Below are 25,750 nucleotides of genomic sequence, written 5' to 3' on the forward strand. Positions count from 1 at the left end.
AGAGGGGGTACGGGTGGGGGGGGGGGTTCGCGGCACGTTTCCCATGGCACCGAAACAATTCATTTGGATTCAGAACAGGCGGGTAGCACCATCACATTCATGTGATAAAATTTTATTGAACCCCCCATATAAAACGGAGACTGTTAGTGGATATGTCCGTACTCGCACAGCTCCTAATCAAATCATTCTCAATCAACGTTTGTAACCTAATTTGACCGACACACAAATAAAACACACATTTTCGTTTGCAGCTCATATTCGACGCGTTCAACGTTGGAAGATACGAACCTGCGGCTTTGGACGGCTGTCCCGATGGTTACATGCAACTTTCGGAACTCGGACGACCATTCACAGGTAATAAAATCATCGGTACTGTATTGATAAAATATTAATTGAATTGGTTTTGAATTGAGCTTAATTTCAGGTGGATCTTGGTGCGGTTCGTCGACGGGGTATGCCGTGTACTATAGTGAAACTTCTACGATCACAGTTTCTGTTAAATTATTCCACGCCAGGATAAATGCTCCGTTCGACTTCAAATTGCGCTACAAATTCGTTTCGCAAATGGAAGCTATAGTGAGGTGAGTATTATCCTTATCTCAAGTGAGACACGCTGAACGAAAAGAGAGGAAGAGGAGAATCGAGGGAAAAAAGCGGTTCATTTCAGAGTGTTCTCCCCAGCCTCCCATTGCTCTTAATTCCTTTGAGCTGGAGAGCGATTATTTGACGATAGGAAAATTACGGTTCATTTGCACGCGAAAATGTTAAATAAACGGAGAAAATAATAATTTCCGAATCAAAAGGCGATGGTTACTTTTAGCGTTTCGTTAAATAATTTTGAAATTGGAATGTGAAAAAAATCTTACATAAAAGATCAAATATATCCAACATATGACTTGATACATATTATATACATAGAGTTATCGCGTAGCTCATAGGAAGAGCTATTGCTTACCAATAGAGAGGTCGTGGGTTCAATTCCCGGCTTAACACGCTGCTGGCGAGATCTTGGGAGTTATTAAAAACACAGATCGACCGTCTTCTGCTAGAATTTTTCAATTTATCTACCTTAATTGTTGTGACAGATCTAATAAATCGGAACCCCCCCCCCCCCTTCCCAGTTTCACGCAAAGTCGAATTTTTAGCATCTCGAATTTGTTGATTATTATAAAATGCTACAAACATACTCTGTAATAATATATTTCTCGCAAATTTGTTATTGTACCATAGATGTCTCTATTTTATTATTTTTTAATTTATATTTCCCATCATATCATTATGAGTTACCCCTGAGCGACACCTACGAAAAGTTATTTCGGCTTTCCCATGATAGGGAAGAATTCGTACGGGCCATAAACGATGTCTGCCCATGGTAGTCGCCTACGTCCGAATACGGATTCGGCACTAGAAGAAGAAGATCTGTATAAAATAAAATAAAATAGTGGGTAAAATGGTTTTTGCCAATTTGATAGAGAAACCGTTTCAAAAAAGAAATCAGATAAATTGCCAAACTCTGACAGGAAACGATTGACTTGGAGTCACAAATATCCAAGTCTGACCAGCAGCATTACAGATTATACTCGGACCAAACTCTTTTCAATCGAATTCAACGAAATCAAATACAGCAACCTCTCGGTGACAAGCATTAAAGCAACTACCGAGCTATGCTACTACATAGCTATACTTATACTTCCATATACATCATTGTTAGTACTTATGTATGTATGTGCAAAATAATCTTATCATATGTGTGTCACCTTGGGGATTTTCCTGACATGGCACCTATGATAGAATTGTATGTAATAAAATATATAAAAATAAAATATAAAACATATGTCGCATCCAATTTGTAAAAATTGCTCAATTTATATTATTCTCAAATTTGACATAATATACTATAAATTAAAATAAATTTTTATTTTTATTTTATACATAAATGCAAGCAAACAGAATATAAACGTTGTGTTTTTCATCCGAAAGGATCTATAACGCTCTTTTGTTTGATCGAAGTCTCAACGTCTCGAACGACAGCTATCCCTTTTCACGTCGAACTTTTTTTCATTATATACATATACTACCTATCTTATATATAATTTCGAAAGAGACTTTGTATGTTAGTATGTTGTAATGTATGTAAGACTAAGTAGGTTGAAAACTTCGTATACAAGTCAAAATTTCTATGATAAAAAAAAAACAAATGAATGTTTACTATTAGATTCGCCATGTTACGATGTTTATATTACAAATACTGAACGAAGCCAGGTAAAACAACTAGTATTGTATATTTCCATTTCTAAAAAATAGCACATCCGTCTGGCTTTAATTCAATTGCATAATTTACGAAGCGCGCCCGATTAATATTAAATCAAACGCCAGTCAAACATTGAGCGGATAATTAATTGTGTACATTTGCAAACACTGCTAATCCGTGTAAATTTTCAAACGTTTGTCACATGAATATGAAACACATCACACAAAGCTCAATCGACCGCGAAGGACGGTTCATAACTCGCGTGCAGCGAAAATTACGATCGATCGACCGTGTTTTACAATTCAAAAATGCAAACGAGATAGATACACAAATCCAAACGTGGAATTTATATTTACATACAAGAGTCGACCGACGGTTAATATTCGGGGAAAGTGATTAAGAATATATCGATTTGCCATAAAAGAGTTGGAATACGAGGAATAGGAGGAGTCAGTTTTGGTAGATATGTATTTAGGTAAGACAGAACGGGTGGGTGGATGAGGGGAGGGGGTGGTAGGGCTTCACGTCTTCAGAAGGGACAAAGGTTTTCGATTAACCAAGCCCGGTCGGTCGTATTGACAGGCCTGCCGAAACCCTGAAGAGGGTCTGGTCGCGATTGTTGACTTTATTTCGGCTTTAACTCAATATACGCGCCCGGTGCCAACTTTCTCTATTTATTTTCACCGGGGAGCTGTGTGCCTTTTTACCAAGTTTTATGAAGTTTTCCTACGTGTATTTATATATGTATATATGTGTGTATATATATATATATATATATATATATATATATATATATATATATATATATATTTATAAACATATATATATATATATATATATATATATATATATATATATATATATATATATATATATATATATATATATATATATATATATATATATATATATATATATATATATGTTTACATGAAAACATTTAAAAGACGTAATAAAAAAGTTTCCATCCTTTTTAAATATATCTATGTATAAGTGTCGAATGAAAGCTTTTAATTTCTAGCTTAATATTAAAAAAATAGTGTGCCAATATTAATATAAATTGTTTTCCTTATACCTGGGCATATTTCATTTCAATGAAATTACATAAACTAAATTACATAAAATAAACAGAAATTAATAAGCGACACCTATAGTGAAACTTGTAATTTAATTCAAATAGTGGTAGCAAACAGTGGATAGGATGGTTTAGTCAATTTGATGAGGAACCGTTTCAACTATGAAATTAGATAAATTGAAAAACTCTGATGGGAAACAATCGATATGTTGTCACAAATATCCAAGTCTGACCAGTTGCACTGCAGAATAAATTTTCTTCAATCGAGCTCAACCCAGGGCTTGAGCCCGATAACCTCTTGGTGGTTAGCATTAATGCAACCACTAAGCTATGTATACTGCTGGCTACATATGGGTACGAACACCAAAAACATTAGATGAAAGTAGCACACATGTTCATATTAGCACAGTAATGCGAAAAGTATTCATTGGTACATTCTATTTGGACGTATTCATATATGTATACATATGTACATATGTTCCGTAATAATTGAAAATACTGTGTGAAAAAACCAGAGAATCTTAACTAATTTGGAAAAATCATTTTTGTAATCCAGCCAATCTTAAGGTTTTCAATTTTCTATTGGAAAAATGAATTGGAAATGGTGAGGTTAGTAGCATGTAATGCGACCAAAAATCCTTATATATGGTATATAGTAAACAATATTTGAAATCGCTCAACGAGTTTCATTTTAATCTACCGACTATATCTTCTGACACTCAAATCCTTCTTCTTACGTCAAATCCGTATTCGAACGTGGGCAAACATTATTCATAGCCCGTGAAAGGATTGTAAATAGGTTTTTGAGCTCTTTTTCCTATTATGCTGTAGATTAACATTAGAATAATATAATATTATGATTACTAACCAAATTAAATTAAATTGTAAAATATAAAATGATCAGTAGATCAGTAGCTATTAAAATAGATATAAGATGTATTGTGAACATAATTTCGTAATAATAAAAAGCATTTAAAAATCAAAAATGCATAGCCCGTGCGAATTCTGCCCTATCATAGGCAAGCTGAAACAATTTTTTCAGTCCCATCCATGAGCTGGGTGACTAGGGTTTCTGCCCGGGTCACACGGAATTTCGGAATTTTTTATGTGCCATGTCCCGAGAATTCTCATCTCGAAATATTTCAATCAAAACGTTTTTTAATGATTCAATTAAGTTAAATATGAAGTTAAATAAAATCCTTCAATTAAACTATTATGAAGCGAGTGTACCCTTCGTGTATTGACGCTTCCACAATGGAAGAAACTCTTTTAGATTCTGATTAAGGTGATACAATTATATATTTGACGATGAATGCAGAGCTAAATAAGGAGTTATCAAAGACAAAACTACAAAATAAAATAACTAAAAATAACTCCACTTAAAAAATCAAAAAAAATATATATATATATACATATATGTATATATACATATATACAGGAGAAAATACAAATAGTTCAAGAAAATCCTTTTTAATTATAAAACCAACTTTGATCGAAACTCAAAAAAAAAAATCCATTGCTGGAAATATTTGTGCCGGGGCATGAAATAGGCTTTCAGATTCTCATTTAAATATTTTTGTCTTCTAAAGAAGCTATTTCAATTTTTTTTTTCATTTTACAAATGGAATTGCTTAATTCTTAAATAAATAAATTTTATATTAATAAAAAATAAAATAAATTTACATAATTCCGTGTCCTGGGAATTGAAAAAGTCCGGGAAATCAGAAGAATCCTAGTGGTGGCACATGATATTTGCAATATGCATATCGATGCATATCCCATCGTGTGTTTAGTGAAAAGTCAGAATGTACGGCGAATAAATAAATAATCTACATAAAAATATGAAGTTCTAACTATAGAAATTGCATCGCCGTTGAAAATTTCTATTGTAGTCTTACGATAAAAAAAAATTTTATACAATGTTGATTTACACATCTCCAACATTTTCTAGATTCGGTGCCCCTTCAGCGCCTTTGGAGAGAGGTCAAGTGTCTCCGGGCACATATTGTACCAGAAATTACGAAGAATGCTATAGAAAACCGTGCAGACTACAGAGCCCAAACTATCCGGGAATGTATCCAAGGTATACTATACATACATATGTATATTATCACATTACTTTTACAGCATATTAAGCGTGATATTTTTTTATTGAACCACTTTTTTGCGTGCCGTGTCTACTATCAATTTTACTGTCGAATTTAGATGCGCTGGTAGTGTACGGCCTTTTCGATTAAATTGTGCCTGGAATACGCTATTGATCACGTAGAGGCCATAATTTTCGGTCATAATAAGTCGGTTCATATTGTTTCAGGAACGTTACATGCTACTGGAGTCTCAGACAGAAAACTGTACCTACTTGCAAGCACGCAATGATAGCCGTGCGTCAAGAAGCCGAGCACAAAATGCAAATGAAGCGATCCATATCTATGGCCAGGTGGGTTAAATTATTAAATATATGATTTAAACAACATTAAGGATAACGTTAACGTTGTCATTCATTGTGGTACTGAAAATTTAAATCTAATGTTTGTATTAAATACATTAGAAAACGTAAATAAAATTTTATACTAATTCATTTACCATGATAATCTATCTGTGATACATTATGTCGAACAGGCTTCGCTATATCCATTCGTATACCGCTGCAAATGTTTTAATATTTAATGTTATTAAAACTTCTTTCGATTCGGATTAATTTGAGTGTCGACGAACGTAGCTCCATTGTATGTAGCTTGAGATTAAAAATTCAAAGCTAAAGTAATTACGAATGCATGAAATTAAAATTGAACATGCTTTCAGTTTGAACAAGACGAGCAGAGCTCTACGAGCGTGGAAGGAGTGCACGGGAGAAAGGGACCACTTGATCTTCTACGACGGTGGTTCGACCAACGACCCAGTTCTGGTGAAGTACTGTGGCGGAGACTGGCTTCCCAGGGTCGTATCCAGGTGAGCACACTTAAACCCCTCCGACTGTAACGTAACGTCTAATTGACTCGTAGCGGTATACATTCATGTAGTATACATACGTAATTTGAATCCGACCCATTTTCGATTCGCTGCTAAGTGGTTTCTTCTGTCGATCAGGGGTCCAGAGATGCTGGTCGCGTTTCATTCGTCTCCTTTCAGCATACCGTTACATTCCGCGACGGCCACTTCTCCGTTGAGAGGATTCGAACTGGACGTGGACATCATATTTGCCGACTCCGATAGTCTTGACTACTCAAGGTAAGCTTTTTAAATATTCATATTTTAATATTTCCAGCTATGAGTATTCAAATTTTTAGCACGTTTCAAGTCTGGCCTTACAGGTTGTTAACAACATGCTTGAGTATTTACATATATATTTTTTAAATTTATTTCATATGTCATTTCCTAGCTATTAAGAAAAAACCAATATTTGTCAGCGAGCAAATCATTAGGAAAACCATAGCGTAGTCGATTTGAATTTCAAATTTTTCAACCAAATAGCCCAGCTAGCGAACGTACGATTTAATGGATTCAACTCTTTCTCATTAGAGTGTCCGGCTCTTTTTAATTCAATTTTCCCACCCGGAATAAAATTATCCCAAGCTACCAGTACCTACACAGCGTTCACTTGCCGATATCTGCTAGATCAAAGGAACACATTTTTTTCAGATCGTTAACCATTTAAGTTTTTTCCACATAAAACTCATATAAATATTTACAAAAGTTTGAACGACTTTCTAGATATTTTTATTTTTTAAATACACATACATACATACATATATGTACATCATAAGTGTCATGACAAGAATTATCCAATGCGACACATATGGTTAGATCAGGCCTGGGCAAACCACGGCCCGCCGAGTATTTTGGTGCGGCCCGCGGGCAAAATTAAAAAAAAATACTTTTTTCTGATCTAAAAAAAAATTTGTCGATTTGTTAAATGTTTTATTGTTTCTAACATAAGATACAATTCGAATTTGGGCCAAACTAGAACTTTAATTAGCAATTATCATCAATATTAGAATCAATCACATGGTACTCGATAGCTCTCGACGAAAGTAATGATCGAAAAGATACCGTACAGTTACTAATTTTCATACGCGGATGTAACTCTAAATTTGAAATTATTGAAGAGCTTTTGTCATCGGAATCACAACAGGAATATAAATCAGGTTTAAGATTAATCATGACATTATGAATATCATTAATCACAACATAAATCAAACAACAAGAGCTGATATTTTTGAATAAATTGTTTAAAAAAATATAATTTACAATGGAACAAATTGGTAAGCATAACAACTGACTGAGCACCAAGTTTGACCATTAAAGAAAATCCAGGATAAAATTTGCGAAAATTGTCCTGATTACAATTTAATTATAATTCATTCTATTATACATCAACAAGTATTGTACAAAAATGTGTTAAAAGTTGAACATGTGACATCTTATATTATAAAACTTGTAAATTTAATACGATCGAGTGGCTTGAAACACAGACTATTTATTGATTTTCTTCAAGATATTGAATCTGAGTTCACAGATATTATTTATCATATTCGATGGCTTAGCCTAGGAAAAATACTTCGGCGAGTATGGGGTACAAAAGAAGAAATCGTTCTATTTTTAAAAATGAAAAATATTTTCGACTTTCCCGAATTAACTGATAATGACTGGCTATGTGATTTTGAATTTACTTTGGACATCGTGACACATTTAAATACTTTCAACACAGGGGAAAATTTGTATGTCCATGATATGGTGAAAAGTTTGAATGGATTTAAATTAAAACTACGACTGTTTCTTCACCATTTATTTATTAAACGGGTAGAACACTTTTCAGCCATGAAATTGCTGAAGATACCAGAAAATAAATTACACCGTTATGAAGAAATTTGAAAATTTTTACAACGCCCTTAATACGGAAAATTTCGACAAACTTTTTGAGATTTTGCTCAAAAAATGCTGGTGGTTTTTTGATCAACCCACATATGTAAACAAGTATTTTCAATCATGAATATCAATAAAAATTCCTTACAATCAAGCATCACAGATGAAAATTTACAAGCATTTTTAAGAATTTCAACTACAAAATTTTCTCCTGAAATTAAAAAACTGTTAAAGATGTAAAACAGTTTCATTCGTCAAATTAATTTATTTTTTTGTATGAAATTTAAAAAAAATTAGGTTTTAATTCCTTTCACGATAATAAATAATGTATATCTAAAATAATATTTTACTTGCGGCCCGCCGCTCATTTTAAATTTCTAATGTGGCCCTTCATCCAAAAAGTTTGCCCAGGCCTGGGTTAGATTATTTTTTGTACATCTTCTTCCTCATTTGCTCAATTCTGAACGTCGTCGTCATTGATGGATAATCCGTCTCCACTCCACCTGGTTATGTGCCAAGTTGAAGGCATAATCCCGTCAGGTCTTTGATTTGGTCTGACCATCTCTTGGGAGACCGTCCTATCGCTCACCTTCTCTCCAATGATCCGGTCAATACCAGCCTCTCCAGACTCTGCAAATTTTTCCGAGCCATATGGGCGAAGTAGGAAAGAAGCGTTTGATAAAATGTAAAAAAAATAGCTTCCATATGTACTATACTGGGAGGTCTGCAATTCCGCACCCCATATGGACGAGCCGCCACTGCTCTCCAGACTCTCCATATTCCTACTGGCCATATAGCCAAAGTAGAAAAGAACCCTTTTCCTACATGTTGTGGAGAGTCCTTCCGAAACAGACAGCTCTGTGAGGATGGAGAGTTCGTGTGTCTTGCGGTCCATAGGATGCACAACATCCGTCTAAAACACCACATTTTTAATGCATCTTGAATGCCCATTTCTCTCTTTTCAGGGTCCATGTCTCGACTCCATACAATGCAATAGAGAACACCAGAGATCAAACATCAGACGGATTTTCATTCTTCAAACTTTCTTTTTTTCTTTTTTACATATGTATTAACAATTTTTCAAACATAACAGTACTTAGAATACAATAAAATACAAATAGAGACATCTATGGACAATTAACACACTTTTCGTACAAAGAAAATTTGCGAAAAATACATTATGTAGGTAGAATTTATAAAATTCAATAAACTCAAAATGCCAATAAATGGAATTTGCGAGAAATTGAGACGGATACGTCACAAAAATGGAAAATTTTAACAAGAGATGGTCGATCTGTGTATTTTTAATAACCACAAGACCTCGCCTGCAGAGTATTTGGCTGGGACTTGAAACCACGACCTATCTACTGGTATACAATAGCTCTATCAGTAAAGTAAACTGTGGCTACATATATACATATATATTTTTAATAACCATTTTTTTCTTTTTACGGAACTTTTTACATACAGCTTAAAAAGGTCAATGATGAAACCCAGGCTATTTTTTTAAATGGAGTATCAATTAATTTGAAATATTGAATTATAAACATGTGATAGGATTTCCCCGATAGAATTTCATATTGTTTTCATCGAGGTTTTTCGTATATCGTAAAGCACACGTACAATACTACATAATACCTTGCTTTAAAACATGTTTTCGTAATTCAATACGATACTTCAGTGTAGTATTCCATTAGTGAAGTCTTATGCGTGAGACCCGAGACAATTCGTGAATACGCCATATATCACTGTCTAAATGAGATAATATTCATTGCTAACTTTAAATTTCAGTGAGGCCATTTTTTTCGTTTAATAAAATTTGTTGATTTTTATTATACAGAGAGGCACGTCGTTGCGAGTTCCACGTGCACGCTTCCTCGGGTGCTACGCCCACCGCAGCCCCCGTGACAGGGGGGCCCCCAACAGGGACCGAGGATTCCATAAGGGGACGCAGGGGGAGATTACTCTCCCCGAGGCACACGCTCCCACCGAATACCACCTGCCACTGGACTTTTCACGGGAGACCAGGTACGTACGACACATGCCACTGGGGACTATCGACAATTTAACGGAATTCCAAGTTGATCATCCGTGAGTCATAAACGAATTTGCGACTAAATGTGACCATTCACGTGAAGATTTATCTGCAGACAAGTCTGTGGCATTTTTTTTTCCGAAATAATTTCATAGAAACCAATAGCTTGTCAACCAACAGATAGCCTACGAATGATTCGTCTACTGAAAAATCTTAGCGTATGTATTTACGTTAAATATTTATTTACATACATACATACTTTTATACAGAATTTTATCTTATCTTCTGTATTTGAAATCGTAAACTCAATATACATTGTGAATGGTGATCCAAACAAGATTGTGAGGTAGTCTAAATAAAATTTTTAAATTTGTACCTCCAAGAAATACGACATCGTAAAAACGCCTCAGTATAAAACTGTGTTTTCAGGTGATTTAGTCTGGATCTACTTCATCAGCTATTCGCATCAGCCGTTGATACCGCAGGTAGATCGTGATACAGATTCCGGCCCAGGTACATTAGCTCCGCCTTACCACCAGGGCATTGGAAGTCGTTTCAATTCGAGCTACGGTCGATTTTCACTAGGCAGAGATAGACATGGATCGAGATATGAACACGCTCGACTTCTAGATCGGGATAGGGATTCAGAACGACTAGGCAGCGGCAAACAGAATAACAGCGCGGCGAGTTGTTCGACAAGACTTCGCATATGGGATGGCGGCGGGCCAGATGAATCTTACGTCAGTTAATCACTTGTCGTCATCGCATATTCAAATTCATCGAGGATTACTTATATGATTGTTGTTTTGTTCAGTCTAAGCTGATTGCCGATCATTGCGACGATGATGCACCGCGGTTGTGCGACCATACTTCGCTGAGCAATTTAACTAGAGCTACTCGTCCGTGCACTCCTGAAGAAAGCTACATCAGCACTGGTAATCTTCCTTTAAAAATCATTGCCCATATATTTCAAGATGGAAGATTTTCAATGTGAAAAATATTGTTTAGGTTCTAAAATGGTCATTCATCATCATACGACTGAAGGAACGGCACTTCATCCATCGACTTTCAGACTTCGCTATGAATTCGTCGACACGACACTAGGTGGTGATGCTTGGTCCGGTAGTGGATTGCTCAAAATGGATACAGCATCACTGTCAACAGCTCAAGTTTTCGGCACGCCTCCTACAACAACAACAGGTCGTCCTGTATTGACTCCTTGCGCTAGGATTTTCAGGAAAATCAGCGAATCTGACGTCAGCTCACCGAGGTGAAACAGTCACTTTTTTATGTCATCACTTCTTATCGATGTTTTTGCTTATGGGTTGTTCATCATTTTTAGGAACGTTTTCTTGTATGGACGAGGTGGAGCTGTAAACTTGACTTGCGCCTATAGAATAGAAGCTGGAAACGGGGAACGTATCAAATTAACTATAAAGAACGTTTCAATGGGCTCATCTTGTATTACTGAATCGGATCCGCATACTGGAAGACCAAGATGTTCACAAAATCCAGGAGCAAGAACGATATCTTTAAGAATTTGGGAATCACCTTGGAAAGATATCAGAGTATGCTTTTAATGTTTTCCACTTAAACACATATTCGTTGGAATTCATAACTTATTTGATTCCTTGTATTTTTCATAGGTGCCTCGAGCCTGCATCTGCGACAATTCGACTTCATCCGATTTCAAACCATACATCATCACGTCATATTCTCGCGCTTTAGAATTACTATTCACTGTATCCTCGTTTAGTATAACTGAAGACTTTACTGATATTTACTTCCATGCGAATTATGAACTTATATCAGGACCAGATTGCCTTCGAAAGCAAAGATTAAGGGGATCCGGAGGGGAAGCAGAAATAGCTCATCCTCCGAGGTAATATCGAATTCAATTGATTCATTTTAATACAAACGTATCAAATATTTCATTTAATCTTTATTGTTTAGAACCCAAGCTGAAAACTCATGCGCTGGTATGCCTTGGGTAATAGAAGCTCGTGAAAATCGAAGCCTCTTCCTTCTTACATGGGGAGCTTTGTTGCCTTTAACTCCTTCTGCTGATGACCCAGCGAGGTGCACTACTAAAAATCGCCTTTTGATCTATTCTGGAAAGCCTCCCAAGTGAGTTAACTTCAAATTTTAAAAATCAAAAAGTATCTTTTTATATTTCAATTTTTATTTCATTTCATTCCTTAGATTGATCAAAGTGATATGTCCTTCGGAGCCCAACTCACGTCAATTTGCAGTACAAGTCTTCTCCGAGGACTGGTTCTCAACTTCAGGACAACAGACATCTCCTGCTCTCTACTTCTCGCCTCCAAAGCCTCCGTCCTTCCTCGTCGAGTTCGTAGCTAGGGAGCCGGGCCCAGCCGGTTTCACCTGGTTGGAAATTTCTAAATCAAAGTCAAGTCTGCTCCAGCAGCTTCATGTGGACACTGTAGATTCCTTAGAAAGGCCAGAATTCACCAATGATACACTTAGTGCTTTCAATTCCGACTGCGTTTACAAGTGTCCCGAGTTGAATGCTTGCATCAGTTCTACTCTGTGGTGTGACGGAAGGTTCAACTGTCCTTCTGGATATGATGAGAACGAGATGCATTGTGGTGTTGGTAGGAGATTCTTCAAGCAGTTTGCAAGCGGTATTTACACCGCTCTGGGCATCACAGCTGCCGTTTTAGCGGCTTGCGTACTCTTTACTATATTTGTCCTGATCGCCAGGATACGAAAGAGGAAGAGAAGGTTGGGAAAGAAGAAACTGTTGGCCACTTCCGACGGTAGGAGGTTGACAGAAGAACTTCTTCTCGATCCTGGCAGCAATACTACAACAGTGAGCTCCTGACACAAGGACAGGTCTGTGGAGTACATACACGTGGACCGAGAAACCACTGTATGAATAGTCGAAAACTACGTGTCCTTTGCGTTTCTAAATCGTAAACTTACTCCTTTCTTTGTAAAAATTTACGGTTGTGATGATTTTTGTTTCGGTTTCGTGTTTGTACGTTTTATTTTTGAATAGAAACGCAAACGGCCTTGGAAAGTTTCGACGGTACTATTTCACCGCTTTCGCGTAGTTACATATTATATAATATTTAAAATATTATCTCGAACAATGAAATATGATCAGTACGACTTATAACACTAAATAAAATCGTGAGCGGTGAAATATTACTAAAACATACCTACTCTACAGACCTGTCTATAAACTGAACTTTTTTAAATAAAATTAGAAATTTTACGAATTAATTAATTAACTCACGGATCTACCGTATAAATAAATAATTAATCAAGCGATAAAAATTACAAAAATAAAACTAAGCGTACATTAAAAATTTTATGGAAAATGTGATCTATTAAAAATGAAATAATAAATAGCTAATGTGAAGTGATTTTTTCAAGTGACTATTTATAAAATTGACTTCTTTTAATGGTGTACACCCCCGTGTCGAAAAAAATATAAATACGAAAAATTCATATACACCAAATATATATATGTACACACACATATATATATGTATATATATATATATATATATATATATATATATATATATATATATATATATATATATATATATATGTATATATATATGTATATATATATATATATATATATATATATATATATATATATATATATATATATATATATATATATATATATATATATATATATGATTCATATAATGCGTATAAAAAATTAATGATTTGACTCTCGATTTCTACTTGTAGATAATTACCATTAAACATATACAAATATATATATATATATATATATATATATATATATATATATATATATATATATATATATATATATATATATATATATATATATATATATATATATAAAAATAATTTTAATATAAAAACACACTCACCTAGTAAATATATAATGAATTGCACTAGTTCAATGAAAAAAAGCTCAATATATTCTATTTATATTTGTTTGTAACGTATATTTTGATTTTTTCATAATAAAAATAATAATAAAAAAAACATTTTGGTATAAAATTACGAGGAATTAATAGAATATAGTGAATCGTTTTGGTGTAGCAACCAAAAACTAGCAAATTTAATGGTCAATTTGATTCCCTCGTAATCAATACGATATTTTCATTGACTATCATGAATCGCAACATGAGAATATTAGTCAATAGGTATTGATGCTGACAATCATGAATACCAATAATATAAATATCGAATTTCTATAACTCCACACACATACATACGTAAAGTAAGCGATTTCAAAGACGATAATACATTTATCAATATTATTTTTTGTTTGAAGAATTCAGGGTATTTATATATTATACACTTCATTATGTACTGTCTATAAGACTTTAAATTGTTTTATAAGAATATTGTAAATATGTCTAGACATTCCTTTCAAAGTTCACAATGCATATATAAATAATGTAAATAATTTGATTTTCTATTCTAAAGTCTATTCACGTCCGAAATCAACAAATCGTCTTTTGATTTTACTTTCTAGAACTTGTTTTGAAATGTTTACATACATTAAGTATTTTTTCGAACGTTGACACAAAGACTCAATTAGACATTAAATATTAAGTAGATTTTCATAAAATAGCAACACCAAAATATCACATGTACAACCATACATGTGTTTATTGTATGTATGTAAAATATGTGGAAAGAATGTGGAATTAGTCCAAAAAAAAAATTACATACATATATGACGAGTCGATAACGGCGAATTAAACTAAATGTACGAATTTTCGAACATATTTTCTTTGAGTCCCTTTTTTGTATGGACGTGAGAAAAACATCCGAGGAATTTTCTTTGCACGACTTTAAAGAAAGAGGGACGAGGGTAATTTTATAATGCCAAAAGATTGTGTTCTTAATCACATAAACTTCTACTGCCAATTTGCACAATTGTATTTGAATATTATCATCTATCGTACTATTACATACGAAACATGTGTAGCTGAAAACATTTATTATGATTATTATTATTAAATAATAAAATATTTTGATTTGTTAAACGAAGAACTTTGATTAGTCCTCCTCAAACGTATCCTCTCAAACGATTATCCATTGCCATTGACATATTCACACGGTGAGCTAAATCTCGGCTAAAAATCATGAGATGTCCTTTTAAGTTACGAGCAGTTTGCACCGCACACATGGGTTGTGCAATTCATATCACAATCCCGGTGAATAATATATAATAATACACACTCGCGAGAAGATTCAGTGCCCATTGTGAAGCACGGTTGATAGGATAAACCCACACATGATATATTGAGATATATTTGAAAAACGACGATTTAATTTCATCCATTGTACTGCCAGGAAATTAAATTTTTCGACGCGGCACAAAAATTCTCATTAAAAAACACACTAAAAGCATTTCCAAAGTCATTGCGCATGAATATCAAGTAAAGGTATAATACGCATATTTCTATATTAAATTAAACACGTATAAAATTACAGACGTTAAAATATGAAAAGCACGACACGTTCACGAGGTACTCTAAGACGCTGAAAGCATTATTAATAAGTACTTTGAATATATAGAATAATCAAGAAATGACATTTATTTTGATTTATATGTACCTGCATATGTACAAATGTACATATAGGGAAGATTTTTGAGCGTGCAGAGTGAGAAGCTAGCGAACGTGCATAGTGTGTTTCGACGGAGTGTTTTTGTACTATCTAGGATGTGACCGTGTATGGAGCCCGTTGGCAAGACTGAAGGATTTACCGAAATAAATATCGTTTGATCGAATTTCGAATACATCATTGAATTCGATCAATGATGTACATTTCTATATATTATAGATTACTGGTTGGTTTGGTGAGAAATCCTCAAATTCTTGCAGAATTGAGCTTCAATGCCTCCAGCCAACTAGGGTACATTAGATACCGTAGTTTTTTCTCTTCTCCTAAGGCACGTACTAATTTGATGTTGTCGTCGCCTATTGCTAGGGGCATCAAGCTCCTCAACCAGATTTCTGTTAACTTGGTTTTGTTCAATCTAAAATATGCTGATCTGGTTGAGAAATTCATTATTTTGAGATCGTAAATGTGTTCTCACATTTCATTTTATTTTTTATTTTTCTTATAACTTTGTTCTTTACTTTACATTATTTTCTTGCTTTATTTTGTTTACATTTTGATATTTAATTTTTATTTTTGTATCTTTTTTTTTCATATACATACATACATATATGTATGTATATACCTAGCTATAGTAACTCTCTGGAGTATATCTGTAATGTCACTATAGCTTACCTGTAATAAATAAATAAAATAAATATATACATATAAATTTTATAAATTTATATTTCCCCATGATGCCATTCCGAGTTGTCCCTGAGCGACACCTATGGTATTAAACTATTAATGTATAGATTATAAATTTAAAGTCGTATTCAAATATTGGTGAAATAGGGGGCAGGAAGTTTAATAAAAAACCTTTTCAACAGTAAAATCCGATAAATTGGCAAACTTTGATAGGAAACGATCCAATAGTCCAAATTGATCCAAAGTAAAATCCAACGATATCCAAGTCTAACCAGCAGTACTGAAGACATACTTCCGAATAAATTATTTTCAACCGAGGTCAACCCAGTGCTTGAACCCGGGAACCTCTCGGTGGTTAGCATTAATGCAACCACCGACCTATGTACATATACTGCTGGCTACATTTGTATAAACAAACGTATTATGACATTTTATTAAAAAAACATATAAAAAGAGCAACAATAGTACTCGTATAATAATATCATCTCTTTCAATGTATTATATGTGTGTAGAAACAAAATGGTCGATTTTTTATGTATATGAAGATATTAGTTTTTATGTGCACGTTTACAATGTATGTATGTATATTGTTTATACGATTATTTTTCTGTTTATTTTATGGCTAATGAATTCCGTATCCATTGTTAGTAGACGTATGGGAGGGGGGTGGGGTGGCTGAAATGAGGGGGGTTTTCCACGCTTTATATATTTAAATAGGATTTTTTATGGCCGTTGTTTTTCGCCCCTTTGCCAAAATGAAAACACCCTACAGATTGCCTACCCTTCGCCGTGCGCGGTGAAAATGCTAATACAACATCATAATCGTAAGCCGTGTCACACGAATATCGGTCGTAAAAATAATTTAAATCTTCCCGAAAATATTAAAGTGAGCCGTGCCAAATTATGCCGAAAAAATTGGCTACAATTCCCACCAAAAATAATATAAAAAAATAAAATATAAATAAAATCCGCGAACGCACGAAATATGTAATGCAGAAACAACAAAATTCGTATTTCAATGTTGAACTTCGCCACCGCTAAGCGTTAATTCAGACGAGCACATAAAATTCGTCCCAAAGCTTCTTCGATATCGTTAAAGCTCTCTCTTTTTTTTTCCCGAAGCAAAAACTTTCTTGATATATCTCCGTCGTAAATGTCCACTTTTTTATTTCAAAATGTACGTTCGGTTTAACTGAAAAAAAAAATACCGAAAGTTCTCATTTTTTATTCGCCAGTAACACAATAGTAGAACTATGCTTACATTCGGTGTGTGACTTTTTTGTGCCATTTAAAAAAGTTTGCATTCGTCCAACAAGGTAGACTTTTGCGTTCAAAATCTAGTTATTTCGCTGGGATGATATCAATTTAAAGTTAACCGTTGGATTTTATCCATTTGGAAGCTAAAACATGCAATTCCTAATCAAAGTTGGAATTGGACGAAAACAAGTTTAAAAAAAGTGGTCCCTACAAATTGATAATACAGATTTAGTGCCGCAATTGATTCTCAACGGTTTGTCCTATGTAATGATATAAAAAAAGAAAAATTGAAAATTAATTTAAACACATTTCATATATATGTATGTATACATACATATATGAACATTTTTACATACTATATATGTATGTACATACATATATAAAACTATTACAATAAAGTTTGATTAATTAAAATAATATCATAATGCATAAAACATTTTAAGCTTGAATATATAAGTAGGATATTTTCATTCAAAAATATATTGGTATATAGAGCATAATTTATGATTATCACGTATATTACAAAATATTTTTTACAAAATACACAGTATTAATTTAATTTTTAATTAATTTTTACAAAACACTAGAAAAAATCTAAAGTAAAATATATGGACATAAATTTTTTTTAGTGAATCTGTATTCCCAGTGAAATTATACTTTCACTAGTAGAAGTATTCTTTCACCAACTCAGTCGTTGAAAGCATATCACACAAATGAGAACATTGAAAACATGCTTTAAATTTGGATGCCATATCAAAACCTGTGTCCAGTCAAAACCGCGCGGTTAATAAGCGCCCCGTCATAACCGCGCCGCGACAAAACCGCGAGAGCCAAAACCGTGGCAGACATAACCGCGCGGCAACGTAACCGCGCGCCGACAATACCGCGCCAGCAAACACCACTCGGCGACAAAACCGCGCCTGAATCCGCTATCAAATGCAAATTGCGCTCGCGCGTTATCTCGGTAGGAAGTAGTATTACTTCGGATTTGACTTTCTTTGATGTCATATGGGTGGGACTGGATGCGGAATCGAACTCCTCCTTGCCGAACGGTTCAAATAATGTTAGTACATAAAAGTTATACGGAATTTTTCACAATTTATATACAGACTTATCAATCGTTTCAAATGCAAGTAGAGTAGCAAAAATTTGTTGTGGCTCTGTTTTACTACTGTTGAAATTATGATGTATTTTATTTATATTTTATGAAAACTGCCATAATATATCCTCTTCAATATCTTTGATTTTGCAAAAACCGTTTTTGTGTGTCAACAGCAATATTTGCTTTTAGCAATGCTAAAACCATGTACATATATATACATACATATGTCAAAAAACTATCAAATTTTAATAATAAATTTCATTAAATGTCTTTTATGTTTTGAATGTGCTCAGATTACTATTCGATTGTTGTCATCGAGTGTTAGAGCAAGAGTCTTCTCACAATATTGGGAATACAAAATTTCAAAATATTTTTTAATTATACTATAAAAACAATATTTATATCTATCAAAGTGCCAATATAGAGTGAAAAAAGAAAAAGTTATAGGCGTTTAAGCAATTGAAATCCGACATAGCGAGAGGGTGACGAAAAGGTAAAAACTATAGGAACAGTGTGGATAAATCCGGCAACGTGGATAAATACGGCAAATAGACGTCACCGAGAACGATAATGGAATATTTTCAAACGTGTCTATTACGATTGTTTTTCACCATCGTAATGGCGAATTTGATTTCCACATATATTGATGACCAAACTGAATTTTACTTGAAAATCTTTCGTATGTACATATGTATGTATGTATTTTGAGTACGAAAAATAAAATATTTTATTATCAAATCAAAATGTAAACTGTAAAGGTAAAGCGAAATTGAAACAATATTTAAATTGTTTGTGTATGAATGTGTAAAATAAATAAAATATGCTTACAGATAAATTGTCTTCGCGAGTGAAATTAAATATCCTACCTTCACTGAAACCTAAAAATTTCAATATAATATTTGAAATAACATACAGGCATTATTGAATAAATTTGCACAACAATACATTTTATAAATATGTAACAACGTGAAAATTCACCTGCTGTATGTGCTCTCCATAGTCATAGATTAAGCGCCTTTGCCAATCATGTTCGCCAATCAAAATATTGTACACAATTTAATAAACACTGAATTTATTTTTTAAAGCGTTAGAATTATTATAAATTATTTTTTTGAATTTCAAATAAAACAAATTTGAATTTCATACAAAACAAATGAATTTTTTTCACACACGGGAGAAAATTTCAATACATCTAAATAATTAAAGTTATTATGAAAACCACGCACCAAAATCAATTTTTATCACAAAACATACTACATAATAGTCAGTAGTAACCGGCGCGAATGATGACTTATCTGAACAAAACATGCGGATGCTTTATACGAAATACGGATTCGCAGACAATAAAACTACACAAAGTCGACACTTGAATTGCGAATAATCTTTTTGAAAACTTTTAGCTACAGTCCCGAACAATATTGATATTTTTGATAAACAATGGAACGTTAAATATTCGCGCACGATTTTTGCCTAGTGACTGAGGCTCGACCATTATTCGCCGACTGAAATTAAATAAAATTATATAAACAAGTGAATTAAAACTTATTAAATTCAAGCGCACTCAAATACATTCATGTTTTCACACCTTGAAATATATGTATACATATTTTTAATAAATTTAATTTAAAACTCGTCATAAAAATTAAATACACATACATACATACTATGTAGTGCTTGGTGTGGCAAAGGTTAAATCCGACCATATGACAACGTTTCGCGTATGCAAATGATAAAACGTTACACTTTTTAATATTCGCGAGCTTTGCAACCGCCATATTTAAATTCTCTTCAAATTCGCGAGGCCAGAGTGCACGATTCATATTGGCCCGGGGTGCACACTAAAAAACGCATTTCGCACATACAGATAAGTATGCGAGCGGGAAACAAAAATAAATTTATTACTGTGAGGGATTTCGGAATGAGGCATGCCACTGGTTGACTCTATTTAACTTTTCGCACACCGACCCCCGTAATTTTCATTTGCATGACATGACATTCAAGCGTGAGAGCATAATTTTTTTTTATAATTATAATTTGTTATTTAGTGTTATCTCTTTTCATGTACTAGCACGTAGACATCATAGCGTGAATGTAAATATTTAAAATTCGTAATATAATTGAGATTTATTTTTTTGTGTAAATTTATTTTTGTGAACGAGACTCAGTTCAGACCTAGAGGCTTGCTAATGGAGTTAAGTAATAAACAAAAATAAAGTTTTTAAAAACATACATATGTATACTATGTATGTACTTGTGTAATACTACAGCGTGGACGTGTAGAGGGGTTACCATAGATCGAAGTGAAAGACTCTCTAAGTTGTAATAGAAGAAGCCTATTATTGTTGATCCGTCAACCTGCCAGCTCCGAATAAATGCACGGAACAAATCCGCCAAATATTTATACACAGCGTGTACTTTCAACACAGAGAGATCATTCGTTGATGAGTTGCGAGACCTTATTGACTGTCAACGGCGATCAGTGCTGATCAACCAGTGGTCGACAGCGGTCGACAAACACCGATCACATCATCTCTTTACTACAATATTTACTCAGCAAACGATTGAGAAAACTTGAACTTATGTATATATATATATACATATGTATCATATAATAGCTTATGCATCAACAAACTGTTTCGTTTGCCAATTTATTATTTTATGTACAATATAACTGGCCAGATTGGTTCGTGTATGAACAAACCAGTACAATTGAACAATGACTTATATGTACATATTTATATATGTATGATGTGCTAATAAAAGATGCGCCAAAAGTCATATTTTGTTTAGTCCTTGATTTTTTTAGAACTTTTATTTATTATATTTATGAAAGATGCAATTTTGAAGTTTTCAATTATGAATAAATAAACGGCGATATAAAATGACCACCTTATCAACCAAACTTGAACGGTTGTTTTGGAGAAGAAGAGTATAATGACAGAAAAGGAAAGTATATACATTACTTTTGTTTGGTTAGCACTTGCCTCTCTGTGATGGATAATGAGTGACCAGCACTTATATTTTCTTTCCAAATATATTGACGCAGAGTCTTCGTATTTTATATATTCGTCATCAAAACTTCTTTGATTCAAATTATGCCAATACGAAATAAAAACGTTGATTAATATCAACAGAAATAATTATTTTCGCCGGAAGCCCCAATGTGAAATAAATCGAAAATTCAGTATGCTGAGCTCAACGGTCAGTATGAGGATGACATCTGCCTTGGAATGATGACTATGCTTCAGTTTTTTTTTTTCATTTCTTGCACTTATTTTATATTTTATTTTTTTTTATTTTATTTAAATAGGCACACATACAGAATAAAATATAAAAAGAAAGTTGTATAATGAGACAAAAAATAATAATAAACATAAATAAAAATATAATATTCCATTTACAGTGAGCACCACATGGTGATATAAAAAAGTAAAATTACAAAAACATCAAGATTTTAAAAAAAAGAAAAGAAACAGATAAAGAAAAAGATACAGATAAAGTAAAAAAGAAAAAGAAAGACTATAAGGGTGAGAAGCAAATCAACCACATATTATTTTCTTCACCTTTGTCCTAAAAATACTAAAAGAGTCTCTAAAGAGGTCAGGACAATCATCTAAGCTATCGTAAATACGGCATATACGAACGATTGCACTATTGAAAGAGGTGTTGCTTTGACAAATAGGTGGATAAAAAAGATTTGTGCATCTGGTGAATCGGGCATTAACGTTAAAATTAATCTCGCTTAAAACAGACGTGTCAAGAATACCATTAGCAATCTTATATAAAATTAACAAATCAGAAACCCTTCTACGCTGAGACAAACTTGCAATATGGAAAAAAGAAAGTCTGTCATTATAAGATGGTAACAGTTTTTTAAGACCAGTCTTATAGGATAAATGGCGCAAATTATTATTTTATGATAAAATGATTTTTGTAGCTCATTACATTAATAAACCTCGGATATATTTTAATTTAAAACATGCATTTTTTACTGAACACTTGGCGTTCAACACAGTGGCTAGCGGATTTTTTTAGCATAGTAAGGCAAGTATTAAAAGTTCCAAAGGGTAACATTTTCTGCATACACACAACTATCCCCTTTGCGACATTTTTTAATTATCTTCCTCTCTGTGTACGATACGCGAATACCGATTGTGCACTGAAACGTCAGAGGCCAAGTACAAGTTTTCAAACTTTCTAAAACAACCGATAGATATCGGCATACGTTTCACATGGTTAAAGCCTTTCGTTTCATCCATCCGTTCTAAGGTTAAAACTTTAAAATGATCCTTATTCATATATACAAATGAACATTTGAAAGCAGCAAAGACTTCCACAAACGTTCCATCCTGGAACTTTCAGTACTTGGGCAAACGCAGTATCAATTAGGCTATCACGTGGGTGTAACAAACCATTATACCCCCGAAACACCCTATAGATGACCCTGGACCCCTAAGCTGGGGCGTATATACATTACCCAGTAGGATCGTTCAATATGGGGGGGAGCGGGCGCGCTCCCGAGCGCGACTCGCGCTTTCGAACCAGAGTGAGCACGCCGACGAAATGTTTATAAATTATTTAGCGAGAACACGCAGGTGGAATTGTTCAAAGCTTCGGCTTATCCGTCGAAGCTTCGGCTTAAAGGCTTAAAAAGCCCGGGGTCCGGGGGCATTAGGCGGTGGCGCGTAACGTATGGTGGGCGGGGGGGATAAAGCGTGCATTATTTAAGGTGCCCCGCGCGCTGTTTTATAGTGATGCCCCGGATAAGGCACACTTTATTTATTCAGCGAGAGGATGGTTTCATGGGGGGTGGGTCGTGGGGCGGGTGGAGGGCCGCGAGACGGACGCTGCCGGTCCCGCCTCTGCGGTGGCTTATCGCCCTTGGGATAATGACGGGACGGACGGATGTCGTAAATTGACGACAATGTTTCGCGACATATATACGTATGTACATTGCTCGAAAACGGCAGTAAATTCGTACACGATCACAATATATCGACACCCGTTTAACGGCACCCGAATGACGGTCGCGAGCGTATGACTTCGTGATTATGAAAGGGTCGTCCGTATGAAAATCTTCAGTGTGTGTTTTTAAGAACTATCTATTTTGTGACTTTCTAGTTATAACGCTAGTCTTTAATGTAAATGTTATGATCCTGACATTTTTGAAAGATTTTTTGGGGGCGGTCCAGACAAGAGAAAGAGCGTCGCATGAGATTTTTTAGTTCAGATGCGTGACCTGTTTTTGGTGGTAAAAAAATTAAAACAAAATTTTCGACATGTTATATGATAATAAGAGTGGTCCGGTCTACTGAACCGTCCCCCTGTATGCGCTTATGATCGTGACATATAATTTTCACACGTTAAATGAAGGGACATTCTATGTATATTTACATACATACATACATACATATTATCATCATCATCATTTACAGCTATTCGCCATCCACTGCTGGATGAAGGCCTCTCCAACACGCTTCCACTCGTCTCTGTTTTGCGCAACACTCAACCATCTCACCCCGCACATTTTCCTAATTTCGTTCACCCATCTTCCTTGCGGTCTTCCTTTTACCCTTTTGCATTCTCTCGGATACCATTCAAGTACTCATTTTGTCCACCTTTCGTCCATCCTCCTAGCTACGTGACCGCCCATTGCCATTTCAATCTCTTCACTCTATCCACTATGTCCACTACCTTTGTCATACTTCTCACCCACGTGTTCCGCTTTCTGTCTTTCCTCATTATGCTAAGCATACAGCGTTCCATACTTCTTTGAGTTTATTGGATTTTATGTAGCATCTTGGCGTTCAGTGTCCAAGTTTCACATCCATACGTCATCACTGGCAAAACGCATTGATCAAAGATCTTTTTCTTCAAGCAGAGTGGCATTTTTGATTTAAAAACAGCATTCATCCGTCCAAATGCACTCCATCCTAATTTCATACGTCTCTTTATCTCTTCATCTTTACTACCAGATATGTCAATTATTTGACCTAAATATAAATAATTATTTACTATTTCTACTGGTTTATCATCTAATGGGATGCTATCAGGCATGCAATAACTATTGAACATTAGTTTGGTCTTATCTACGTTAATTTTTAATCATACGCCAGCAGCATAGCTCGGACGTTAAGCTTCTGCTTACCGTCAAGAAGGTGCCGGGTTCTATCCCTGAATGAAAATAAATTTTTCAGAGTATGCTGTTGGTCAGATCTGGATTTGTGACTCCAGGTTGATCGTTTCCTATCAGAGTTTGCCAATTTTCTCTGATTTCATTGTTGAAACGGTTCCCGGAAAAAAAAATTGGCTAAAAATCCTTCCTACCTACTATGTCACCACTATTTGAAAAATTTGATTGATGTACAATAAAAATTTATGTACAATTCATAGATGTCTCGTTAATTTGCGAGTTTTTTCAGTGTCTCGCAATTCAACGACTTATAATAAAAATGCTGTATTTGTATTTGTAATTAGCCAGGAAGGCGCATGGGGATTTACCTGTAAGGCCTTCCTGGTATATATGTAAAATAAAAAATAAATAAATAAAATAAAATACTTTTCTAATTTCCTTGTCCAGCTGTGTTAGTCTGTTAAGTAGATCAGCTGAATCACGAGCCATTAAAACTATATCGTCTGCAAACCGAAGGTGACTCAAAAAGCGACCGTTGATGCTTACTCCGGCTGTGTCCCATTCCAAGTTCCTGAAAACTCCCTCAAGCACCGCATTGAATAACTTGGGCGAGATAGTATCTCATTGTCATTCGAAATGTGGTATTGGAGACGGATGCTGCGCATATCATAGACCACAAAACGCACATCTCCAGCCTCAAAGAGCTGGAAGTCTCAAAGGGACTCTCTAAAACATTTAGGAAAGGGGTTCTT

The 25,750-nt window shown here is 34.3% G+C and overlaps 1 protein-coding gene across 1 annotated transcript in view; it reads left to right on the plus strand.

Moving 5' to 3' along the window:
- LOC143915848 (uncharacterized) overlaps window positions 1–13,675 on the plus strand; it is a 39,817-nt gene extending 26,142 nt beyond the window's left edge. Inside the window, exons 6-19 of the mRNA XM_077436669.1 lie at window positions 252–354; window positions 425–581; window positions 5,278–5,409; window positions 5,641–5,763; window positions 6,129–6,275; window positions 6,414–6,554; window positions 10,030–10,217; window positions 10,654–10,964; window positions 11,039–11,159; window positions 11,233–11,494; window positions 11,567–11,792; window positions 11,871–12,106; window positions 12,178–12,351; window positions 12,427–13,675. Coding sequence (XP_077292795.1) covers window positions 252–354; window positions 425–581; window positions 5,278–5,409; window positions 5,641–5,763; window positions 6,129–6,275; window positions 6,414–6,554; window positions 10,030–10,217; window positions 10,654–10,964; window positions 11,039–11,159; window positions 11,233–11,494; window positions 11,567–11,792; window positions 11,871–12,106; window positions 12,178–12,351; window positions 12,427–13,069 — 2,964 coding nt within the window. The 3' untranslated portion in view covers window positions 13,070–13,675. The remainder of the gene's footprint in view (window positions 1–251; window positions 355–424; window positions 582–5,277; window positions 5,410–5,640; window positions 5,764–6,128; window positions 6,276–6,413; window positions 6,555–10,029; window positions 10,218–10,653; window positions 10,965–11,038; window positions 11,160–11,232; window positions 11,495–11,566; window positions 11,793–11,870; window positions 12,107–12,177; window positions 12,352–12,426) is intronic.
- Window positions 13,676–25,750: the final 12,075 nt, after the last annotated feature.

This window comes from Arctopsyche grandis, chromosome 8 (genome assembly GCF_051622035.1).
Source record: "Arctopsyche grandis isolate Sample6627 chromosome 8, ASM5162203v2, whole genome shotgun sequence".
NCBI lineage: Eukaryota > Metazoa > Arthropoda > Insecta > Trichoptera > Hydropsychidae > Arctopsyche > Arctopsyche grandis.